Here is a 23,333-nt window from a genome sequence, read left to right on the forward strand (position 1 = left end):
TGGGATTTTTTTTTTTTTTTTTGCATCAATGTGATGTTTGCACCTTTAGTTATCAGGTATTTATTTTGCTGGATCAGCCAAAAACACACACTCACGATTGGTTATTTTATGCATAAACGGGATTTAGACTTTGAAATGATGAATTCAAAGTTTTGGTTCTCCAAAAAGGCTTTATTATAAAAGAAATCCTTGATAAAACAACACATTCAAATCACAAGAAGCAAATGTAACTGTCTCCAAAAAGATGCAGAAATAGGCCTGAGCATCACACCACAACAATAAACAAAAATATAAAGATACAGTATAGGAGAAGTGACAAAATCTCACAACACAAGCTCAAGAAAGCAAAGCAAGTCTACTTCCAGTTTTAACTGATTACATTTTTAGAGGCAAAAAGCATGTCTACTTTAAAGCGATGTGACAAAGCAAGAGAACGACGTCATTGGACAAAAAAGACTAACAGTCCAACATTGTACATTTCTTTGTGAAAAATCAATACATTTCAAACACACTTCACATTTTAGATGTACCCCAGTGGGGGAAAAAAATGTTGTTTTGCAACACGCTGACAACAATAGTGGAGGGATTATGTGGGAAAAGGCAGGATGGACCACTCAGTCGCTGACATCCATGTCCTCTTCATGGTGATCGTCAGCACCGTTAACTTTGGCCTTCTTCATGGGTCGTGCTGTGCCGTTACCTTCTACTGACTGTGGAGAAAAAGCAGAGTCGTCTGAATCCTTCCTGTCCTCCCTCTCCTTCTCGCTGTCATAGCCCTGCTCTTCTTCGTCGTAATCCCTGGTGATCTATGAAAGGAAACCAATGAATGTGACATTTTAAAGTATTAACACCTCCGGTCTGATTTACATCAGAACAGCAATGCTCACGATGTGTTAGACTGAAGACTGTGTCTCAAATATATTATAACCAACCTTAACATCTCCTTTCTCGCCATCCGACTTCCTCTCCCGCTCTCTTTCTTTGTCTTTACTTTTCTTTTTCTTGCTGGTGGAGTGTTCACGTTCCTCACGACTACGCTCTTTATCACTCCTGCGGTCCCTGTCCCTTTCCTTATCCCTCTTCTTCTCCTTCTTGTGTCTGTAGAGGGAGGTGAGGAAAAGTCAGAGGTTTCAAAAAATGCCCAGGCTGTACCCATGCAAGGGATGTTTTGGTTCCTTTAGCACCTCTGCTTCAGAAAATATGACATAGTTGCCTTTTAGTTCTAAGCAAGCATGAAGTCATTTGGACAGACTGAACTGACTGAAATTAATTGAAATTACTGATTGCGCTCTTGATCTGATGTCCATGTTTTACCATGACCGTTTTACCGAGATTGCTTTTTTCACACAGGATGGTTTTAATAGGTGCTTAGTTTTTGAATTCATGTTAAAAGAAAAATATTTATTATGACAAATCCTGCCGTTGGTGCACTTTGTATTCACACCACCCTACCAGAGTCCGTTTGGCCTAAGAGCGTGAGTGTTTTCACACCTAACCTGTTTGTTCCATTAAAAAGAAATCTGGTGCATCTGCACAGTTCATATGGCTCGTTTGGACTGGTGAGAAAGCTGTCAGTCCATACAACCTGACAGAGACTGTCTGAAAAGAGGGTCTCTGTCCACTTCCACGTGGACTCTGGTGCAGTTTGTTTGTAGTCTGAAAGCGAACGGACCAAACAGAAATTTTTGAGAGCAGGTTTGTGGTTTTAGCATGAATTCAAAAGCTAAACTACTAATAAATCCATCTGCTGATCATGAACCAATCTTATAATCGATTTGTATAAGCCATGTATTTAAATCATGTGGTAACCATGGTGACACGTATGAGCATGTCAGCATGTGAGCACAGGGATTCTACCCTGTTCAATTAATCAGTCAAAAGCAGTTAAAACTGCCATCTGTATTTGTATCTTCTGTGTTTTTTTCCAATGGACTTAATGAACTGACAGTGATCCCACAATAAAACGCTCAGTATATTGCTGCAACACGTCCCTTTCATCCTGTATCTGCCCGTTTGTCATTATTCATAACATGCGATCGATTTTCAGCTTAATAATACTAATAAAGCTTATAATCAGTTATTTGTCTGTGAGCTCCTCTTTGTGCCACGCGAGAACAGAAGCATTGAAGTGCGGACTGACCTGCTGTCAGTCACCGAATTTGATTTTCCCCGAGGGATCCTGATGATAAGCTGATGATGCAGGATGACGTCACCGAAAGAGTCCAATCAGTGAGTTATCTATCGGTCTGTATGACTTCATGTTTACTCCTCTAGGTTCATTTGTAAAAAGTCAGTGTCAACACAAACAGACAAATGCACTACAGTTTGTTTTAACCAAGCCATCCATGATAGGTGTGAAAGCACCCATTATCGTCATTAAAAATAAAAACTTCATCGGGATCTTAAAAATAAGCATAATGTGATTAACTGCTTGTATAAGCCACAAATATTTCACATCAACACACCAACCTTCGAGGAGATGGAGACCTGGAGCTTCTCCTTTTAGGGGACTTTTTAGGAGATCGGCTGCTGCTGCGACTTCTCCTGCGTCTCCTGTGTGGCAGAAAAACACGAAAACTGAGGTTAACACGGTATCCCGGCGTGGAAACAGAACTGGGTAGCTGGTTAACTACATTCGGCAGGAACACATGAAGACCCAGGCTGTACTCACCGGCTCATACTGCGTGACCTCCTGGCTGTGCTGTAGCTTTTGGGTGGTGTTTTGGATCTTCTTCTCCCAGAGTCATCTTTCTTTCTATCTCTGTAAATAAATTAAATGTTTTAAGATTTCACACAGGCCATTAATCTTAGCAGAAGCTCAAGGTTGAGCTTTCACACAGTTAATCCACCTGGATCTGCTTCCTGATCGCCTGCTTCGGTCTCTGGAGTGGGTGTGTCTCCTGCGTGGGCTTTTGGAGCGCCGCCTGCTTCTCGAGCCTGATCGTCGCCTTGATCTGCTTCTGGTTCGCCTGCAGACACATTCAAACCATTTTTACTTTTTTGTATACTGACAAAGTGTCTCTTTCTCAACTGTTCACATCATGAACAGAAGATTTCACCTGTGTCTTGAACGGGATCTTGACCACCTCCTTCTGGACCGGGACCGGGACCGAGAGTGCTTCTTTTTGCTCTCTTTATCTGCAGGACAGTAAAACCAGACACTGTTTAGGATTTTAAACGTGCAATATGACACATTCAACATGAGAAAAAGGTAGAAAAATACAGTAATCTTAATTTTGACTGCTTAACACTGCAATACAGACAAAACAGACAGTTTGGAATGCAAAGTCAACATCCTAGCAAGAAAGTCCTCCCAACTTTTTGTCCACTCACTTCCAGGTTCAATAGCAGCAGAAATGAGCGACTGAGCCTCTCTGACTCTCTTCATGGCCTCTTCGATTTCTTTATTGGATGCGTCAGCCTTCAGGCCTGGGTTCAGGTTTAAGCCTGCAGCCAGGGGATTCAGTCTAAACAAAGGAATATTCATTAGTTGACTCATCATTACTACAAACACACCAATACACGTTTCTTTACTTTTTGATTTAAAACTGCTTTCAGGCACCGTTTAAGGACAACAAAGGAGCTTCTTTATACAAACGTACTTTGGATCCGTCATGAACTTTAACAGCTGATCAGCAGCCTGTGAAGAGACAGTGCGAAAATGAGTAGGGGTTTGTATTATCAAATATATTCCGTATTAGGCTATGCAGATTTTGGAAAATAATTTATCATTGTCGTTCAAGACGACCTCTCACCTGGGGATTCATATTGGGTCCTGGGAAGCCAAATGCAGTCATTGCATCCATGTTCGGAGCACCAAAAGGGTTCCCTCCAATCTGGAGTTTAAAAAAAAACAAAAACAAAAAAAACCCACATACAAACATGTAAAGGCGTTTTTGTTTTGCAAGCTTAATGTTCAGATCTTGACATCTTACGTCTGTTCATGTATTCATACTGGTGTTAAAATGTGGAAATGATACTGATACTGACACGTGGCCATGGATCATTGTTCCAGTTCAAACTCATCATCGCACAAAAGACCGTATTATCTACATATGACGAGTGACAATTTTCAAATGTGAAAACTGAAACATGAGCACTCTTTTCAAACTGCTGACCTTCATTTTCACTCACCTATTGAAATATTCCTTTTTCTTGCTTTTAAAAAGAGGAAACTAAAATTACACCGCAAAATTACCTTGATATGAGTTTGTTTTTGTCCAGGGTTATTAGCAAGGTGAACAATCCACCTTGAATCTCAACATGAATGAGAAACTTTTAAGGACTCACAGGAATGGAAATGTGAACATCTTTCATCTATGGATGAAGATCATGTGATATGACGGAAGCTACAGAACTGCGCCCAAATGGCCTTTGAGGAGAAACGGTTTCGTCAACTAAAATAATCTTTATCTGATGATCTATGGGTCATGTTTTGATGTTACAAAACACCCTGCTCCTATATGCCAACAAAAGTCGTCTTGGTCAGCAGAACAAAAAAACAAGAATATTTTACACATCTGGGGCATAATTTTCTGGTAAAATGCAGGGAACACTACTGCGATGTAATCAGATTTTCAAATTTTATGCAGTGTGAAAAACACACATTTAAACTTCAGCTATTTCTGTGAGGCCATGCAATGTTTGATACAGTTGTTTTCATTATCGATTAATCTAAAGTTTATTTTCTCAATTAATCTTTTGGCCTATAAAATGTCACGAAATGCTTTTTGAAATGCCTGTGACAATTTCGTGTAGCCCAAGATTATGCCACTGTTTTGTCCAACCAGCACTCTAAGGACCTTAGGATTTTCAGTTAACTATCATATAAAGGTATTTTCCAAACTTTTAGGCTTTAAAGTGAAGCTGTGTCTACTTTTGGTCCCTCATCGCTGGTGTCAGAGGTCAGCAAGTTAGAAATTTTGACCTCTGAACTTGTCATAGTGTAATTGAATACATTTTTGTGGACCAAAGAGGTAAAACTATGCCAGTTTTTCACAAAAAAGGAAAAGATTGGAGATAATAATTCAAATTTGTCAAAGAACTTTCTTTGTTTTCTTCTTAACCGATTCCATGATACATCCAGGTTGGGAATCACAGAAAGACAAGCAGCAAATCTTCACAGTTGAAAAGCTGGAACTAGAGAATACTTGGCATTTTTGCTTGAAAAAAATTACATAAAATAGATCAACAAAATAGTTGCCTATTATTTTTCTGTTTATCAACTAATCAATTAATCTACTAATTACTGCAGCTCTACACACACAATTTTCCAATGGTCAGAGAATTTGCACCAGACAGCGAGTATGAAGTCTTACAGATGGATTGGGGATGGGGTTGGGTGTTGGAAGAAGTCCTCCCCCTGGCAGAATTCCTGCAACAGCATTTGCTGGCGCCAACAGTGACAAAGCTTTAGCCTCATCTGGAATAGATCCTACAGGAAAACAAAATCAGGCATTAGGAGCGGACAACATCTTCACGCACAGCAACTAAAGAGAGACATTTTGGAAAAGACAAAGAAAGAAAGTCTTCACACTGCATTTCTTCAAATTAGATTCAACAAAAAGGTTACCTTACAGATCAGAGAAGAGTTCCCTTAATTCAACAAAATCATTGCAGTGACATAACTATTGCTGGAATAAATCACACTACTCCAATGAACACTGCCAAGAATATATCACCTGAACGTGTTTTTTAAGTCATGAACCAAACGTTAGCAAGCACAGCTGCTTCTCCAGTTGGGTGTGCCCTCAATTTTCATTTAGACGTTTACTGAAACAAGCGACTCACGTTGGCGGCTTCGCTACTAAAAGCACACAGAGAAAAATCGAGATACACACAACAAAGAGAAATTTAGGGATTTGGCAAGAACACTATACAAGCTATCAGTGTCTACTTACCAAAACACATTTCAGAGGATTAAGTGGTTTATACACTAAATGGCAATAACAGAATTAAGGGTAGGTAGCGTGCCTTTTGTACATCATTATTCTAGTATCCTTACCTGTCACTGCATCAATTAACCAAACGTGGACCAAGGATGATCATTTTATCATCTTTTTTTTTTGCAAAATGCCTCTGATTTTATTTCAAAATGGCCCAAAATGAACAAATAAAGACCTCATAATCATCTCACAGTAAATCCACCCCAAAAACAACTCTTACTCTCACATAAAAACGGACACACAATAATGACAACATTTAAACAAAAGAAGCACACTGGATCGAGAAATTGCTGCAGGAGACAAAACTGTTGGATGGTATTTTCAGCTGGGCCTGGTATACAGGACTGGCTGAGCCAGGAAAAAGAACTGTAAAACACAACAACAAAAGAAGACCACTGTTAAAGAGAATATTGTACCAACATCGTGTTATGGCGGGTGGGTATCTTAGACAACTTATGACGAGATGGAGGCAAACTGTTACATCAGTATATCAGACAATCATCTTTGACTAGTGTTCTCCTTTTTAAGTCCAAAATTCGCTCATTTCGCTGAGATAATGTAAATTTTCAAAGTATGTCTGTGCAGTGTCAGCTACCTGGGCATTGTGGTTTTTGAACAACTGATTAACAACACACAGTCCTCTTGTATCGCCACCAGACCCAAACGTTGTTAAGTTGTTGTTTTTTTTTTTTAAATTTCAGTAGTAAATTTAAACATTTTTACAATGGAGGAAGCTGGATATACTCTGTTTTTTATGTTATTGTCAATAAATCCCACGAAAAGACCAAAATCAACTATGTCCTTATCCGTCTGTCAATACTTTCTAATTTCTATACCCTGTGTGCGGCTCTCAGCTACAATCCCCATTATTACCACTGAAATCTTCAAAAACAGGTCATAAATATACTATTTAATTTTTATAAAAAGCTAAATTATTTCCTAAAACAACCAGGTACTGTAGTTTTCAACAGCAGCACTTGTTTGATTATTTTCAGTGGCAGATTAATACACATTTGGTGCACTAGCAAGTATTTACACCAGCAGAATGGTGCCTGTGGCACTGACTCAAAATAAACTGCAGTGCCAGCGTTCACTGAATTGAACAAACATGTCCCCCCGTGCAGGGGGGAGACATGTTTGTGGGACAAGATGTGCTTTTTAATATGCGTTTTTGGACAGTGGTCTTTTTGTCTCTTCATAGGATTTGTTGACATCAAAAGATGAAGAATATTGCCAGCCTTTTCTTTTAAGGAACAAAGCTTTAGCCATAAAATTAATTGATAAGCAGCGTTCCAAAGTGTTGAAAAATAGTGCAGGGTAAGCACTGTTTCAGGCTATGTCCTTGATTTCTGACCTTTATACTCTAAACTACACCACCTAGAAAAGATAAAATTAGACAGAAGGAAAGAGAAAGAGAGGGCAGAGAAAGAATAGAGGACACAAAAAGAGAGGGGTGGGGCTTGAATGCTTGCTGGCCTTTGCAAATGTCTACAATCCCCTGTTGGCAGGCAGAGGACCACTTTCAGCCATCAACGAGGGGCCTGCTTTTGCCTTCTTCACTACAAAAATCACACACACGCACGCGCACACACACACACACACACACATACATACATACACACACACACACACAAATCACAGAGAGAAGTTTAACAGAGGATAGTCTAATATGGGAGAGAAAATAAAATGCATATGGTTCAGAGTTTAAACAACTTCGCTTCTGAACTTTGAGGTGTCCGCGGCGCCCACAGCTTGCGAATGTTTAACTCCTAGTCTGTATAGCGGATGTTGGTACACTGCGCTTTCTACATAGAGAGCAGCGTTTCCGTTAGAAAAAGTTGGTGCTGGTCAGTGTGTCCTGAAAGATTTCAATGTCCCGGACTAATGGGAGAAATTCCGGTCAAATATTATCCTTATTTGTTATTGAGCTTAAAAACAATTAATAGGCAGGCTATATAAAGAATGACATCATCATGGCATCTAGATTTATGATATTTTTTATAGAAAATTAGGCTATTTCAAATTAAATAAGTCCTGTCACTGGACTCGCAAGCATAATGCAATAAATAAATAAATATTACCTCCTACGTTGTAACACGTAAACACAAAGAATTTCCATCAGCTTTAGGCCTACATATTCTCAGATAAAACAAAAACAGAATAAAAACTATTTGCAAAATAAACCAAAAAATACATCTAGACCTGTCTGGTTCATAACATTTTAATTATTGTGTGCTAATGCCGACTTGAAATCAAATAATTTCTGTTCACCATTGGCATTTAAAATAAAATAAATTAAAAACTCTTTCAAATTCATCATCGACACAGTCATTAGACCTGCTTGGTTTCAGAAAATACTTTTTAAGGTTTGCTTGTTTGGCCATGTCTGATCTCTCTCGCTTGTTACCGTTTGTTGTTACATGTGCCCACTTAATTAGTGTGAATGAAACAAATGCAACAGTTGTTTTGTTCCGCATGTAGGTAAGCCTATAGCCTAGACATTCTTAAAAGATGAAGATTCATTATTTTAAATCGAAGGACATGTGGAAATTTAATTTTAACTTATTTTAATTCAAAGGGTGCTTAGAGGGACTTATTTTAACCGGACATTATGAAGAGAGAGAATTAAAATTTTCCGGACTTCAGAAGATTTTCCCGGTCAAAATCCGGTGATTACCGGATAACGTAAATGTTGATACAGAGCGAACCATTTTAATGAGAGACGCAAAGCTTGATATGAAGGTTACCAAAGATTAATTCCAGTTTATCAAGAGAATTGTATTGTATTGTGGTGATAAAACAGATATGGCACGTGCTACCATAGCATACCAAAAACCTGACAATAGAGGTCTGCTTTAAACATTTATATAGACAATGGGAGGGAATGGCATTACCAGAATGCCAAATGGGACAGATGGAATCATTTTTACTCTTTTATATTGTCTCTGTTCAGGAGTCATGCCATTCAATCAACAAGGACCATTCATACATGGGAATAATTCTGAGACAAACCTTCAGCAAACGGGACCACGATCAAGGCTCTGTCCACAAACACGGTGTTAGTCAGATGCTGAGACACTCCAACAGACTCTGGCTCCTGGAACTTCACAAAGCACACCCGTGACGTCACTGGCATCGGAGAGTCACTGTTGAGGTTGTAAAAAATATTATATGAAATAACACAAACTTGCAAACAATCATCTAAACAATGCATGATTTCTGTCCTGATTTTGACAGCATAATGTGGTCCAATCATACCCATATTGTTTGTGTGTGAAATGTTAAAATACATTCAGTGTGTCCTCCAAATGAGGATATCAACGCACAGGGCTGCCATGATGATAACAAATATTTAACGTGGACATAAGGCAGGGTTTGAGCCAGAGAGTAAAATGTCCAATCTCTACAGCACCCTTGCTCCAAATTGTCCACATAAATATCAGGGCCAGGATCAATGCTGTTAGCTGGCATTTCATTTTTTGATTTTACAAGCTGTGAAAACATTTACTTTGAGTATCTCATAATTTTGACTTCCTACTCGACAGTTTCATTTCATGGTTTGCCTATGAAATAAAACTCTTGGGTAATAAATCAAAATTATGAGATACTCAGTAAAAGGTGTAATGCAGTAAGTCAACTGATAGGATTGGAAGGATTGGAAGTCAAAATCGATCAGTGTATCTGCACAAATGTAATCTACATTGAATGTGACACTCAGCAAATCAATATTCCCGGGTTCCTACTTGTAAAATGTCAAGATTTGCTGCTTCTCTCTTTTCATGTCTTTGGGTTTTTGACTACTGGTCAGACAAAATAAGCAAGCAGAAGACGCCACCCTGGGTTTTTAGAAACTTCGGCACTATTTCTCAACACCTAATCAAGACATTAATCAAAAATGGAAACAATCTTTAGTCTTGTACCAAGATAAAATCATTATAGTATGTGAAAATGATGAGATGCTAAGACAAAAATTCTGACATTGTACGGCAAAATTAAGATACACTTACTTTCGTCTAACCCTGACATCTCATGAAGAGATTTTAAGTTTGAACATAACTATTTTTATTTTTCATCTTTTTACTGCATTTCCATACTCTAACGTATAAATTCCCTAATGTAAAAACCAAAATAACTTAACCATAATTACATTCCTAGTAAACATAAGAAATTATATATTCGTTTGCCCCCATTTAAGCCTCCAATATTTCCACTGACCTTTCATGACCTTTCACAAGCTACATTTGCAGAATAATTTAAAGAAACGACTATGTTCGAGTGTGAAACATAATAAATTCAGATTACAATGGGTTTGAATGTACAGTAACTTAGTCAAGTGTACGCCAGGTACGTTAGGCTGCTGTTAGCCACAGGTCTGGTTAGTAAGGGCCTACGTCCCCGTCCCCGTCCCACCGGGCACCTTAAATGTTTGTCAACCCACCCAGCTAACGTGTGACTTCATTTCCATCATCAGAAAATTAATAAATCAGCCGCCAGTCAACTCACTCCGGTGGGAATAACTTCAGCTCTTCGATGGTTCCCAGAAAACCGAACAGCGTCCTCATCTGCTCCGACGTTGTGCTCGGCGACACGTTCGTCACCTGGACTACCTTCGTGGTGTAGTTCATTTTCTCGCCTAAAACCGCTTAAACAACAACACTAATGTTAACCACTAGACTTTAATCACAGTAGCGGTTATCTGTTGGCTATTAAATCGGCTTATCTAGAGGTAATTAGCTAGCTGACTAGGTGTTAGCTCTCAACTACAACAACAGGCTGTAGCATTCCGCCGCCATATTCAGTCAATCCCGAGCAGAGTGCGCATGCGTTGAGCGTAACTGCTGTTGTGAAAATAACGTTCAAACATGTATAAAAACGTCCCCGTTTATCAGGTTTGTTTTGGCCTCATCTAATCGATCGGCGTAATGGTAGCCTTGCGTGCAAGTGTAACGTTATGTAGGAAGAGTTTTGGCCGGCAATCAATAACCAACAGAGGTCGCCCTGCCATTTTCCATATGTAAACATGAAAGATGTGGCCACAGAGGCACAGTGAGTGTTGGTGGAAAGGTGAAGCCTCGTTAGTCGCAGCCCTGCATTAGATGGCTTCACCCTGGCCACTTACAGCAGTAACATGTTGCGTACACATCAATGCACGAGTAAGAATGATCTAACGATTTAATATAATAAAAATAGTCAGTAATAGTAAAACAGTCACAGGGGCCATTTTTCTTCTCTACGTTTTTTCACTTTTGATACTTAAATGACATTTTCCTGATTATACTTACATACTTTAAGTTAACTTTTACTTGTAATGTAGTATTTTTACAGTGTGGTATTAGTACTTTTACTCACTTGCGTACTCTTATTAACTTGTGCAAAGGAACTGGAAAACTTCTGACATTGTCAGCTCTAGGTATATTTTCATTTTAGATATTAATATTCTGAATAAACCGTAGAGTAACAGACGCATCGGAAATGCTTTGAACTATGTTACATTTCTTGCAGCAAAATTATTTTGGTCCTCTATTCTGGGTGATATACAGAGCTATATACAGGTTTTCTGTTTCCAACATAAATACTGCATCTGTCATAAAGTTAAAGAAGTGTTCTTCAAGGTTTGACCCGGTAAAAGAAGTGTTGGAAAGATTTCGGCTAAATATAGATTATTCTTGTAATTTTTTTATTTGTTTTTTTGTTTTTTGCATGTTTTGTTTTGTTTCTTCACTTTATTCACTACTATTTATTTTGGGTCGCTATGCAAAATTTTATTAAGAGGAAAATTGGAACTGATGTATTTGATGTGATGTGAGCTTGTGGAAGTGAACATTTCCTACACAATTCAGTTGCTGATCATTCTTGGTGAATTTCACATCCCCAAATCGAAATGGAATGGCTCCAAATGCAGCTTTCAACATTTTATTGCTGAACTCAAGCAGTTGGAAACTTAATCAAAGGTGTGAAGAACAAAAAAGATAAGAAGACTCATTTTAAATGAATATAATTTAATTTGAACTTTAAAAATAAATGGACTTCATTGGATTTAATGGACTCCCCTGGCTTGTACAAAGTTTGCATGTTTTTGTATGACTATTGTTGTATTGTTGTTCCCTTTCACAACGTTTTGATCCCCTGTGGCAGCAAAAATAACCCGAGGTGTTACTGAGTAGGGACTGCACCTCTGTCATCTTCAACAAGCACTCTTTGACCACTGACCCTTCAGTTTAGTTTCAGAGAAGAGAGAAAAAAATCTATCGGATTATGCAGTTGTCACTAAAAGGCTGAATATCGGTGACTAAAGTCAGTCCACATGTGTCGGCTGAGGGACTGTGTCTGGTGAAACTCTCTCTACTAATGATGGTTTTTTTTTTTTTTCCCAGGAGAAACAATACAACGTTTGTCTTCAGGCTACGTCGAACATAATCCCTACACCTGGATTATAGTTGCACTGAGACAAGCAAGTTAACAACTGGCCACATTTCATCCAGTCAGCATTGTGTGTAACAGTCATTATACAATAGCATCTAATAATAGCTGTGAATGTTCACTGTTGTCATTGTTTCACAGTATTTTTCAAACTTTTTAATCAGTATTTCATAAAATCATCATTTAATCTAAATGAGGCCGTTGAATTGTCCTGAAATACTGAGAGTTTTTTTTTTTTAGTCAATGGAGTCTTAAATCACAAAAGTTCTTTCTATAAATTCATTCCTCTAAGAATCTAAAAGTTTGCAATTAACACACATGTAGCCAAGGCTGTTAATTTGTACTGGCTATTAATGTGAATTTGGAATTATTGAACTTAAATCCACACCCAGTTCTGTTGTTTTTAAGACCTGTTTGATGCTGTTTTTTTAGCCATACACATGGCATCATAATTCTGAAATATACTGCACTTAGTGTGACTCAGCATAACTATATCTTAATAGCACAAAAGCACAAAATCCAAACAATTGATACAGTTGAAGAAACAATCACATGCACCGTTGCAACACATTTGCCAAGCATGGGTCTCTGTAATCAATTTTCTCTGGGATAAATCCGGTTTCAGAGGGGTGGCCATTGAGTCATCTAGCAGAGGATATTGGCACAATGGGATTCTTGTTCACGGTGCGACATGATTGGTCAGGAGAAAGGTTTACACTGGGAGATTGCAGTGATTGTGAGGGGGACCAGATGAATAAATACCCCGAATCCACTGGGAGATCAGAGACTTCCAGTTCAGAAGTGAACATAGGTTTTCTTAAGAGTTTTTTTGTGTGCTGCCACAACAAGACGGAAACATGGTCAGCCGGTGAGTTTCTCATGAATTACAGCTATTCCAAGTGTTTTTTGTTTGTTTTTTTTCATCAAATATTGATTACCGAAGGGTAACAAGTGGGGACGTTTGAAAACTTGCATACTCAATGAAATGTTTTGTTTTTAAGTGAAACTTCATCATTTGCAAATTCCTATGATGTTATTTAGATCTTGTATAGACATGTCTGCAACTTGACCGTGTGACCCTTTGTGGTGAGTACGTCTGCAGTTGATGAAGCTCCTGAGGGATTTAAAAACTCACACCGAACTCTTAGACCGTGAACTGGATGACCTGATGCAGCTTTCAGTGATTTAAACCAACAGTCTCAAACGTTTAACTTGCCGTAAACTTCATCAAGTTCCATTTACTTTGCCACGGTGTTTGTTGATGTTCTTACTCTCTGATGATAGATTCGAACACCCAGCTGGTGGCTACAGGAAGATTTTTGAGACATGTGAGGAGCTGTCTGAGCCTCTTCCAGCAACGGTCACAGGTTTGTTTGCATCTTTCAGACAGAAATAGACAAACTGATTTCAGAAACAATCTGTCATTTATGTCTATCATGTTGGTGTTTTACAGGTAGGATTCCTTCATTTCTGAAGGGAAGTCTTCTCCGTTTGGGACCTGGGCTTTTTGAGGTTGGAGATGAACCTTTCTATCACCTCTTTGATGGCCAGGCCCTTATGCACAAATTCGACTTCAAGAACGGTCAAGTCACCTACTTCCGAAAGTAAGATTTTAGGGACAATACCACTGCTTTGTCATTTCTCAGCCCATCTCCATAATTTACTATACTGCTGATCATTTTCCAACAATGTTTTTGATCTCGGAGCTTGGTTTGCCTTTCAAGCAGCCATTGGTTTCTATGCATCATCAAAATCAATCTGCAGAGACTTGAAAAATGCTTGAGATATGTAATCATCACCATCAATCCATCATGTGTTCATACAAACTTTCAGGATATTGAACAATAAATTTCAACAAAACATTTTTTTGAAAGTTTATATGCAGTGTTTTGGAGTGCACTTCTTAATTTTTCAATCTCGACTCCGCCTTAGGTTTGTCAGAACAGATGCTTATGTGCGGGCCATCACAGAGAAGCGTGTGGTGATCACTGAGTTCGGTACATTTGCATATCCTGATCCCTGCAAAAACATTTTCTCCAGGTGGGTTGCAATGCAGATGCACAGACGTTTCTTAGCCTCATCCTCGCTGTCATCTGGATGCTTATCACAGTAGAATTCAAATTCAATTCTAATCTTTATCCAATATGATATATTTTCCTCTGGGTTCTTTTCTTCTTTACACCATTGAATTCGCTGTGTCTGCTTTCTAAAATCTCCAGACTTTGACTTGTGCCGGCCTACATTTCAACTAATGACATGACCTTTGGAAAAGAACTCTGTGAGTTGGATCTCTTTCTTTTTTGTTTGTTTGCAGGTTTTTCTCTTACTTCAAGGGTGTTGAGGTCACAGACAACTGCCTGGTGAATGTCTACCCTGTCGGTGAGGACTTTTATGCTGTAACAGAAACCAACTACATCACTAAAGTAAACACTGACACCTTGGAGACACTGAAGAAGGTACACCGTCACAATAACTGATCTTCCCTTAATTCTAAACTTCGCAACTGTACATTTCTTCATATTAAAACACAGTAAAATGTTTTCATTTTCTGTGCAGGTTGATATGTGCAACTATGTCAACATTAATGGAGTGACAGCCCACCCTCATATTGAGAGTGATGGTACAGTGTATAACATTGGAAACTGCATGGGGAAAGGAGCAACACTGGCCTACAACATTGTCAAGACCCCACCCACACAGAAAGGTTGGCATCGGTTTGCACCTTCTTTAGACAAGTATCAGGAATAGATACACAGTGTATTTAGCATTAATGTCATAGAAATTAAAGTATACAATAACTCAACACTTGTTTCAAATATCACAACCTCGGCTTTTTCTCTTAGATAAGTCTGACCCCATCGAGAAGTCCAAGGTGGTGGTGCAGTTCCCCAGTGCTGAGAGGTTCAAGCCCTCCTATGTGCACAGGTGTGTAATTTTTGTCAGTAATCCGTTTGGCGCGTTATCGATGTCGTCACAGAAAGTTCTCATGTCCCCTCCTCGTCAAATTTCAGCTTCGGCATGTCAGAAAACTATTTTGTGTTCGTGGAGACCCCAGTGAAAATCAACCTGCTGAAATTCCTGAGTGCCTGGAGCATCCGAGGCTCCAACTACATGGACTGCTTCGAGTCCAACGAGAGCCAAGGAGTAAGAACTTGGAGTAGATTGATATCTTTAGTGACTTTAAATATGCTAACCTTGCAAATTGTCACCGGCTTGCCTCCTAAAATCTCATGGTATCTGTTTTGATATGCTTTTTTTATAGACCTTGTTCCACATTGCCAGGAAAAACCCAGGCGAGTACATCGACCATAAGTTCAAAGGGGCACCAGTCGGCATGTTTCATCACATCAACACCTATGAGGACCAAGGATTCATTGTTTTTGACCTGTGCGCTTGGAAAGGGTAACCGACTCACTTTTACCTAAGCCTTCTCATGTATCATCTGCAAATAGGTTTGATGTTGGTGCACTTGTGTTGCTCACTATTTTTTCTTTCTTGCAGATTCGAGTTTGTTTACAACTACCTTTGGCTGGCCAACCTGAGAGCAAACTGGGAGGAGGTGAAGAAGGCGGCCATGATGGCGCCCCAGCCGGAGGTCCGCAGATATGTTATTCCCCTGGACGTCCACAAGGTGAGTCACCTGTCTTACTCGCTTACAGATTTGAAGTCTTTTGTGTTTTTTTTGTCCTCATCTAATCATGGACTTGATGTAGGAGGAGCAGGGGAAGAACCTCATCAGCCTGCCGTACACCACAGCCACAGCGGTGATGCACGCCGATGGGATGATCTGGTTGGAGCCTGAGGTGCTGTTCTCCGGGCCTCGCCAAGGTGCTAACACAACCATCAAACTTCATTTACTCAGTAATGGTGGACACATTCATTTTTAATAGATACAGGAAAATATCTACATTATTTAACCATTTTAATGTGTTTTTTTGGTTTTTGTTTTTTATTTTTTGTAGCGTTTGAGTTCCCTCAGATCAACTACAGCAGGTATGGAGGGAAGAATTACACATACACCTATGGCCTGGGTCTCAACCATTTCATACCCGACAGGGTATGTTAACAAAACGCCTTCAGTCGTAAGTGATTCAGAGTGTTTAAAACAAACTGTTTCATTAACTGATCTTGTTTTTTTCCTTGTGTGCAGATCTGCAAGTTGAACGTAAAGACCAAGGAGACCTGGGTATGGCAAGAACCAGACTCCTACCCCTCAGAGCCCCTGTTTGTCCAGACTCCTGATGGGGTAGATGAGGATGATGGTACGTCAGCGGCAATATAAACACAATATATTTAATTCTATGCCCTCTACGATAGAAATACTTTTATGATAATCTTGTGCTGTGTCGACAGGAGTACTGTTGACCATCGTGGCCGCTCCCGGCTCCCAGAGACCAGCATATCTCCTCATCCTCAACGCCAAGGATCTGTCTGAGGTCGCCAGAGCAGAAGTGGAGTGCAGCATTCCTGTCACCTTTCATGGGATGTACAAACCCTAATGATGCATTTCTCAGGAAATCAACAGTAGTCAGCCATTACAGGGTTATCAACTGCCACTCAGTGTTAGGATAAATAAAGACCATCTGTGTCATTGTGTCAGAAAAAACAAAGTTTTTTTTTTTTTTTTTTCAGGAGAAATTATTGTATGTCCTCCTTTGCAGGTAACACAGGTTGTTAAAGAAAATGAAAATATTATTGTGTGAATTTTTGGCCTTCCTGAGCCTGGATGATATGTCCCAACTACAATGTACTAGAAGCTCTATCCCTGAAGTGTCAGTATTGCTTTAATAAAAGAAATGGATTTGTTCACATGCTGTGCCATACTAACATTTCATGGTCAGCGAAATAAACTCATCATTATCAATACACTCTGCTGTTTTGTATTAATCTGTCACATGGCATGTTTGTGTCTAGTAATACTTTCCTTCATCTCGGGTCCAGCCCCGTGTGAAAGTGAATATTTACTGGATTAAATACTTTTAAACAAGACAGTGAATTCCTCTCAGCTCCAGGCCTGATGACCCTGTGCCCTGATCTCCCTGTTTGAGTCAGACAAAAAGATGTTGTTTTTTTTTGGACATCGTTCTCATCATTTGCAGTGTTTTCTTAGAACAAGCAAGTATTTTTCTGGATGTATCAACTGACACTTCAGCAAATACAAGCAGTGCCAATAATCCTTCAGCCTAAATTCTTCAGATACTTGTAGAGATTTAATGTTGCCACACAAAATCTTATTATGGTTACTTTTGAACAAGTGACCTTTCTAAGTCTGTCCTTATTGTGTTACTAAAAAGCTGTCTTGAGTCTAAAAAAAACATGCAGATCCTGCAGCACTGCAAAGCTAATTAACCGTGTCAGTGCTTAATTTGAAGAAACAAAGAACAGAGAGAACAGAAAGAAAGAAAGAAAGGGCATGTTTTAATCCATTACTCTGTTTAAGGGCATTAACATGGATATGTGGCCCTTGTATCCAATTTCATGACCCCATGTAAAGCACAGTTCGTTGCGCATAAGATTCATGTACACAAACAAGGCGTCCAGTGGTCGAGTGGTCTCATCCCGTGTCAACAGGGCCAGACGAGGATTTACCTTCTGTTTTTGTGATTATAACTCCAATCTCATATGTTTCGTCCCCAGCTGATGCAAGCCAAGGAAACAAAGCCTTAAACATCACTAATATGGCTTGGGCTCGCTTGCTACATCAGTCAAATGGAGAACCCTGATTATGCAGTCACGTTTTCTACCCCACTGCCAGGTTTTAGGATTGAATTAATGAAAGGCTCAAAGAAATATTTTGCAATCATGTATTCTGTAATCTCTCATTTTAGTAACCATAGGGTCGCATATCTGCCCCTCTGCGTGCGTTTAGTCCATTTTATAACCTGATCCCAGCAGATTTTTTTTTTTTTTCTTTTTGCAAAATGAGGACGACTGCCTGGTCTTTAATTAAACAAAACCAAATATATGTTTTTTTTTCTGTTTATTTCCAGCCTTCAAAAAAGAAAGAAATAAAACAAGATTACAGGAAATATTATTTTTTATAATAAACTTAGGTTAAGAAACACAGCAAAGGAAAGTCTCAATGGAAAACTTGATATCTCAGTTTTAACTATCACACCTTAAGAGAAGTTTCTCACACTCTGAAATTCAGTGGGGACAGAGGTTTGCACTGCCAGACTTCAACCAGTGTAATAGTTATATACTTAGTGTCCTAAATACACTGTGGATTTTACACAAATTCAACCAAAAAATGCAAAAGTAAAAAACATAAAACACAGCTAACAGCAAAAAAAAAAAAAAAAAAAAAAGCCACACTACGACCAAACAATTCTACAAACACAAAGGAAACCAATGGTTTTTGTAACTACTGCTACCATGAATGCAAATAAAGCAAATAAAACATTCAATGCAGTGTAACAATACGAAAAATGTGATGAGTGACAATGTAGTAATGTCAATTCAAACTAAATATTGTAAAATTCACCCCAAAATTCGCGTCTTTCTTAGAGGAATAGTTTTTCGTTTTTTGGAAAATTGCTTATTCACTTGCTTGTCTCATACAATAAATATAGAGCTAGTTCAGTCCAAAAGTTTAAAAATAGTGGCTTAACAGCACCTCTAAAGCTCACTAATTACCATGCTATACCTTATTTGTTTAATCTGTAAATAAAAAAGAAAAGTAAAAACATGACAGTGTCTAAAACCAAAATTTTAAAGCCACAATTATGTTTACATTATTGTCTGTGCACAGATTAATCAAACTACAAAGTGTCAGTGTTAATTTGTGAACTTTTAGAGGTTTTGGTAGGCATATTTTTGGACTTTAAACAGAGTCAGTCTAGCTGTTACCCCTCTGTTTCCAGTCTTTATGTTAAGCTAAGATAACTGTCTCTTGGCTCCAACTCCATACTTAACGCATAGACACGAGAGTGGTATCAATCTTCTTATCCAAGTCTCGACAAGAAACTGAATGAGCAGATTTTCCAAAAATGTCAAACTTTTCCATTAACGTTGCGCAAGCCTCTGTCCCTTCACTAACACACAGAACACACAATAATCAAAAAAAATAAAAAATAAAAAATCAAGCAGAACAAAGCAAAGGCTCACACTACTGAATCACGGATTTTATGAAATACATCTTCAGGCTTACTTCAACGTGGTAAGTGACTACTGACAGGTTTGAAAATCTCTTTATCATCAGCTATGTAACTTTTGCATCTCAGGAAATAAAGGAATGAAGTAATGATAGTGCAAGGTTATAAGGTACATATATTAATATATTGTTCTAGATACTGTCCTATAAGTAAAGTGCAAATCTCTGGATCAGATGAAAAGTGTGTGCAAGCATTTCTAATTTTTGACCAACTGATCCACCTGCCCATGCACAAATGAGCCCTTTACATTGGCTGCCAGCTACTTTACACACTTTACACATTCACATTACGCATCATCATTTTTCCCTTCAACTCAAGGCATTTTTTTAAAGTCTGGCTGTCTGGAGTAGTCTTGATCTATTAAGTATTATAAACTTTGGGTTATTTCTGTGTGTAGTGCATTATTATCATTATTTTATTTTTTTTTTTTTCCTGACTAACAGGAGAGCAATTTCTTCTTCAGCTGTGTATTCCCACATCTCGATAGTGTAGGGCCATTTTAATGTGAGAGCATGTTTAGGAGATCAATATGTTGAGGAAGCCTTAACTCACTGTTGCCACAGAAAACCTCCAATTTAATCCAAATGATTTCTAGCAACACCTCTTAGCATTTTGGTCACTAATTTGTTAACCTACTCATCCATTTAAATCATGACTAACTGGGAATGTAGGTGACCTGGGGTCAGCTGGGGAGAAACACCACTGAGACCGGCTCGTGGAAATGCACAGTCATCAAACAGCCCAAACAGCTCATACACACATACACGTACACGTACACATACACATACACGTACACATACACATACACATACACACACAAAAATCCCACGTGCTTCCCGTCAACCATGGATGCAGCTTTGGCATGACAAACACAATCATGCAGGATCGATTGGAAATAGTTTCTCACTGACTTGTGTAGTTAATGTTTAAGACCAGCTTATTTAGACCTGGGGGCAGGGAAGGCCAACGTTAGGTGAGTAAATTTTTGAAATTTTCAAAGTGCAAGACAACAGCCAACCTATTTTTTTTTTTTTTAGCTCCCCACACTCTATAGGAGGGCAGTTGTACAGTTTGTGTGTGGGCTTGGGGCTGGAGGGGCCGTGTTTGATCTAAGTGTGGGGGAAGAGGGGCGTAGAATCAGTTGGTCTCGTAAGTGGAGAGCAGGGCAGCATCCACAGGCTCCATGCAGGAGGGGCAGGTGAAGGATCTCATCAGCCAGTCGTCTATACAGTCCATGTGGTAGATGTGCATACACGGCAGGAACCGGATGGGGTCCCCGTATACAAAGTCCAGCATGCAGATCACGCACCTGAAAAGGGATGAAAGGAAGAGCTTGAATACACCACTATATAACACCACACAAATCATCTAAGAATGATATTACTGTAATATCTTCATATAACTTCACTGGTGTCTCTGTAGAACTGAAAAGTAGTCCTTTAAATAGTTAGTTGAGCAACAGAAAGATACTCGGCAACAATACTGATGATTGATGAATCGTTTAAGTCATTTAAGTTCAAACATTTTCTAGTTCCAGCTTCTCAAAAGTGATGATTTGCTGCTTTTCTGTTTATTTTAAATTTAAGATTTTTGGACAAAAACAAGCAAAAAAAAAAAAAAAAAAAAAGATTAAATAGGAAAACATCACCTTGAACTCTGAGAAATTATGACATTATAGTATTTTTCCCTGTTTTATTACATTTTATAGACTAAAGGATTAATTGAAAACAAGATTGCTTTACAGACAATGAAAATGATCATTAGTCGAAGCCGTAAAAGTTTTTCTGAGCTTTTTGATTTTGATGAATAGAAATGAAACAAGTGGCTGCTTCTCCTTGGCCATTACACGCACATTAGTAATGATGTTACTGGCATTAGGGCTGCAATGATTAATCGTTTAGCCTATAAAGCATTTGAACGTGTAAAAAATAACTAAATAAATTTTAAAAAGCCATCACTATTTCACTATATTTTGAAGATGAAATCTTAAAATTACTTGTTTTGTCCAACCATCAGTGCAAAACAAAAACACACTTTACAGTGATCTAAAAACAGAAAAAGCACAGCTATCACTCACATTTAGAAGTTAAAACCAAAAATATATACAGCCAAATTTGGTTTAGAGCGCTTTAAATATACAGCATACAACACTCTCAGATCAGACTTTGATGATTAATAGATTATTAAAATTATTATTGCTTAATTTTGTGTCATTAGGCACATTGATTAATCGACTAATCGATTACAGCTTCACCTGCATATCCTTGGCCATTTTATGCCAGTTACAAATGCTTTGTTTCCTGTGCACCGCATCATGCAGCATTAGATCAAATATTAGTCACATTTTAAAGTGTCACAATATGAATATTGAGGTTAGGATTATAAAAAATGAAAAAGGTGTGAATGAGTTAATATGGCTCAGCTCTGCTGGCCTGCAACCTCCCCCTGTGTAGACTTCACATTCAGTAACACAAAACGCTCACTCTCTGATCTTTTTCTCAGAGCCGTCGTGCCCTCCATCATAAACGCCCTTAGGGAGGTGCTGGATGAGGCCGATGCGCTGAGCTATGCGGATCTGCTCCTCCTCTGTCAGCTGGGTGGCCAGACGGGCCTGACTAGGCGTGGGATGGTACATGGGCATGTGAGCCTGCTCCTGGTGACAGAAAGACAAACACCAACATGAGACAAACACCAACATGAAACAAAACAACAACAACAACAAAAACAGTTTTCCTCCTGTATCAGCACACTTACATAGAATGGACTGACAGGGATATTATGAAAAATAAAGCTACTGCCTGGTCTGGAGACTGCTGACAGGCCAGTTTGTGAAAATGACACTAAAACCTATTTGTTTACTCAGGTACAGTCTAGGTTGACTGACAGTAAGGCCACAGACACGAAACACGGGACACAGGCTTATTCTCATGAGCAATACCTACTGTATATTAACATTTATATTAACAGGGTTTTGACTAAAACTTGTCCTAATCGCGGCAGAAACTTCTCTTTCCCTGATTGGTAACCTGGGGGGGGCGAGTGTGTGTTCGCAGCCTCCCACCTGGTACGGCGGAGGTGGCTCCAGGTCCGGATCCGTCCCGTCACCGAAACTCGCCCTGTCTGACTGAGATTCATGAAGCAGAGAGATGTCGTCTGATGTCGGAGACTTGAGACAGTTGCCCATATCTTCTAGTCCCTGCTCCTGTCCTCCCGGGCCGACGTTAAAAAACCAAAATAACAAAAAACAAAAAAACAAAAACAATCTGTTCTTGCCGTTGCTGAAGTTGCTGTCGGTGGCTAATGTTAGTTTTGTTTTTCTACTACTCCAGAAACCACGAATTTACACCCAGCTACCTGCTACTAAAGATGCCCTGTGCATGGTTGTAAAAATGCTACATAAACGTTAATTGTTAAAAGAAACGTCCAAACTAATTTCACTTCATGTTTACACGGAAAAACAAAACAAAGACCTCCCTTGCTAACGACAGCTAGCAGCCGAGCTAGCTACTTTTTTCGCCCGACTTCCTTGATAAGTATCGCTCATTCCTTTTTAAGAATCGGAATTTCTACAAAATATGTACTTCAGCGGCAACTGTGGCTGTTAGACTGGGCGGTCTGAGAGTTGGACCTCAGCGACATCTCCGCCTTTCAACTTCGTGAGGATCATTTAACAGTTTGCTTCCTTGCTAGCTCTTAGCTCTTTCTTCAGCCGGACGACATGATATCGGTCCGTTGGATATGACGTGAGGGGGTTGTGTTTCTGCGCCGGTGATTAAATGATATCTGTCAAGTCCCACCCCTTTTCATGACAACA

General features: G+C 39.0%; 3 protein-coding genes across 8 annotated transcripts; 1 reads left to right on the forward strand and 2 right to left on the reverse strand.

Annotated features, from left to right (window-relative positions):
* Nucleotides 1-156: 156 nt before the first annotated feature.
* LOC120798785 (serine/arginine-rich splicing factor 11-like) lies at nucleotides 157-10,789 on the reverse strand. 4 transcript variants are annotated; one of them, XM_040143418.1, is made up of 12 exons: nucleotides 10,449-10,789; nucleotides 8,958-9,091; nucleotides 5,319-5,434; nucleotides 3,756-3,836; nucleotides 3,603-3,640; nucleotides 3,334-3,467; nucleotides 3,060-3,138; nucleotides 2,850-2,969; nucleotides 2,672-2,761; nucleotides 2,470-2,553; nucleotides 933-1,098; nucleotides 157-806 (listed from the first exon to the last, which is right to left on the reverse strand). In XM_040143418.1, the coding sequence occupies exons 1-12, from the start codon at nucleotides 10,568-10,570 to the stop codon at nucleotides 615-617; spliced, it is 1,356 nt and encodes a 451-aa protein (XP_039999352.1). In that variant the 5' UTR covers nucleotides 10,571-10,789; the 3' UTR covers nucleotides 157-614. The 4 variants fall into 4 exon arrangements, with proteins under 4 accessions (XP_039999352.1, XP_039999355.1, XP_039999353.1 ...); XM_040143421.1 differs by lacking the exon at nucleotides 10,449-10,789 and adding an exon at nucleotides 5,682-5,806 and having other exon boundaries at nucleotides 8,958-9,070; XM_040143419.1 differs by lacking the exon at nucleotides 10,449-10,789 and adding an exon at nucleotides 5,682-7,499 and having other exon boundaries at nucleotides 8,958-9,056.
* Nucleotides 10,790-13,156: 2,367 nt separating this feature from the next.
* Nucleotides 13,157-16,949, forward strand: rpe65a (retinoid isomerohydrolase RPE65 a). 2 transcript variants are annotated; one of them, XM_040143417.1, is made up of 14 exons: nucleotides 13,157-13,233; nucleotides 13,650-13,732; nucleotides 13,819-13,969; nucleotides 14,298-14,405; nucleotides 14,680-14,821; nucleotides 14,922-15,069; nucleotides 15,209-15,290; nucleotides 15,377-15,509; nucleotides 15,628-15,767; nucleotides 15,867-15,996; nucleotides 16,079-16,193; nucleotides 16,328-16,422; nucleotides 16,516-16,627; nucleotides 16,719-16,949. In XM_040143417.1, exons 1-14 carry the CDS (start codon nucleotides 13,223-13,225, stop codon nucleotides 16,862-16,864), a joined length of 1,596 nt encoding a protein of 531 aa, XP_039999351.1. In that variant the 5' UTR covers nucleotides 13,157-13,222; the 3' UTR covers nucleotides 16,865-16,949. The 2 variants fall into 2 exon arrangements, with proteins under 2 accessions (XP_039999351.1, XP_039999350.1); XM_040143416.1 differs by lacking the exon at nucleotides 13,157-13,233 and having other exon boundaries at nucleotides 13,557-13,732.
* A 2,525-nt stretch (nucleotides 16,950-19,474) lies between these two features.
* Nucleotides 19,475-23,276, reverse strand: LOC120799347 (RING finger protein 11-like). 2 transcript variants are annotated; one of them, XM_040144457.1, is made up of 4 exons: nucleotides 23,101-23,276; nucleotides 22,581-22,726; nucleotides 22,003-22,172; nucleotides 19,475-20,828 (listed from the first exon to the last, which is right to left on the reverse strand). In XM_040144457.1, exons 2-4 carry the CDS (start codon nucleotides 22,701-22,703, stop codon nucleotides 20,657-20,659), a joined length of 465 nt encoding a protein of 154 aa, XP_040000391.1. In that variant the 5' UTR covers nucleotides 22,704-22,726; nucleotides 23,101-23,276; the 3' UTR covers nucleotides 19,475-20,656. The 2 variants fall into 2 exon arrangements, with proteins under 2 accessions (XP_040000391.1, XP_040000390.1); XM_040144456.1 differs by having other exon boundaries at nucleotides 22,581-22,749.
* Between the last annotated feature and the right edge of the window lie 57 nt (nucleotides 23,277-23,333).

This window comes from Xiphias gladius, chromosome 14, assembly GCF_016859285.1.
Source record: "Xiphias gladius isolate SHS-SW01 ecotype Sanya breed wild chromosome 14, ASM1685928v1, whole genome shotgun sequence".
NCBI classification, from domain to species: Eukaryota; Metazoa; Chordata; class Actinopteri; order Istiophoriformes; family Xiphiidae; genus Xiphias; species Xiphias gladius.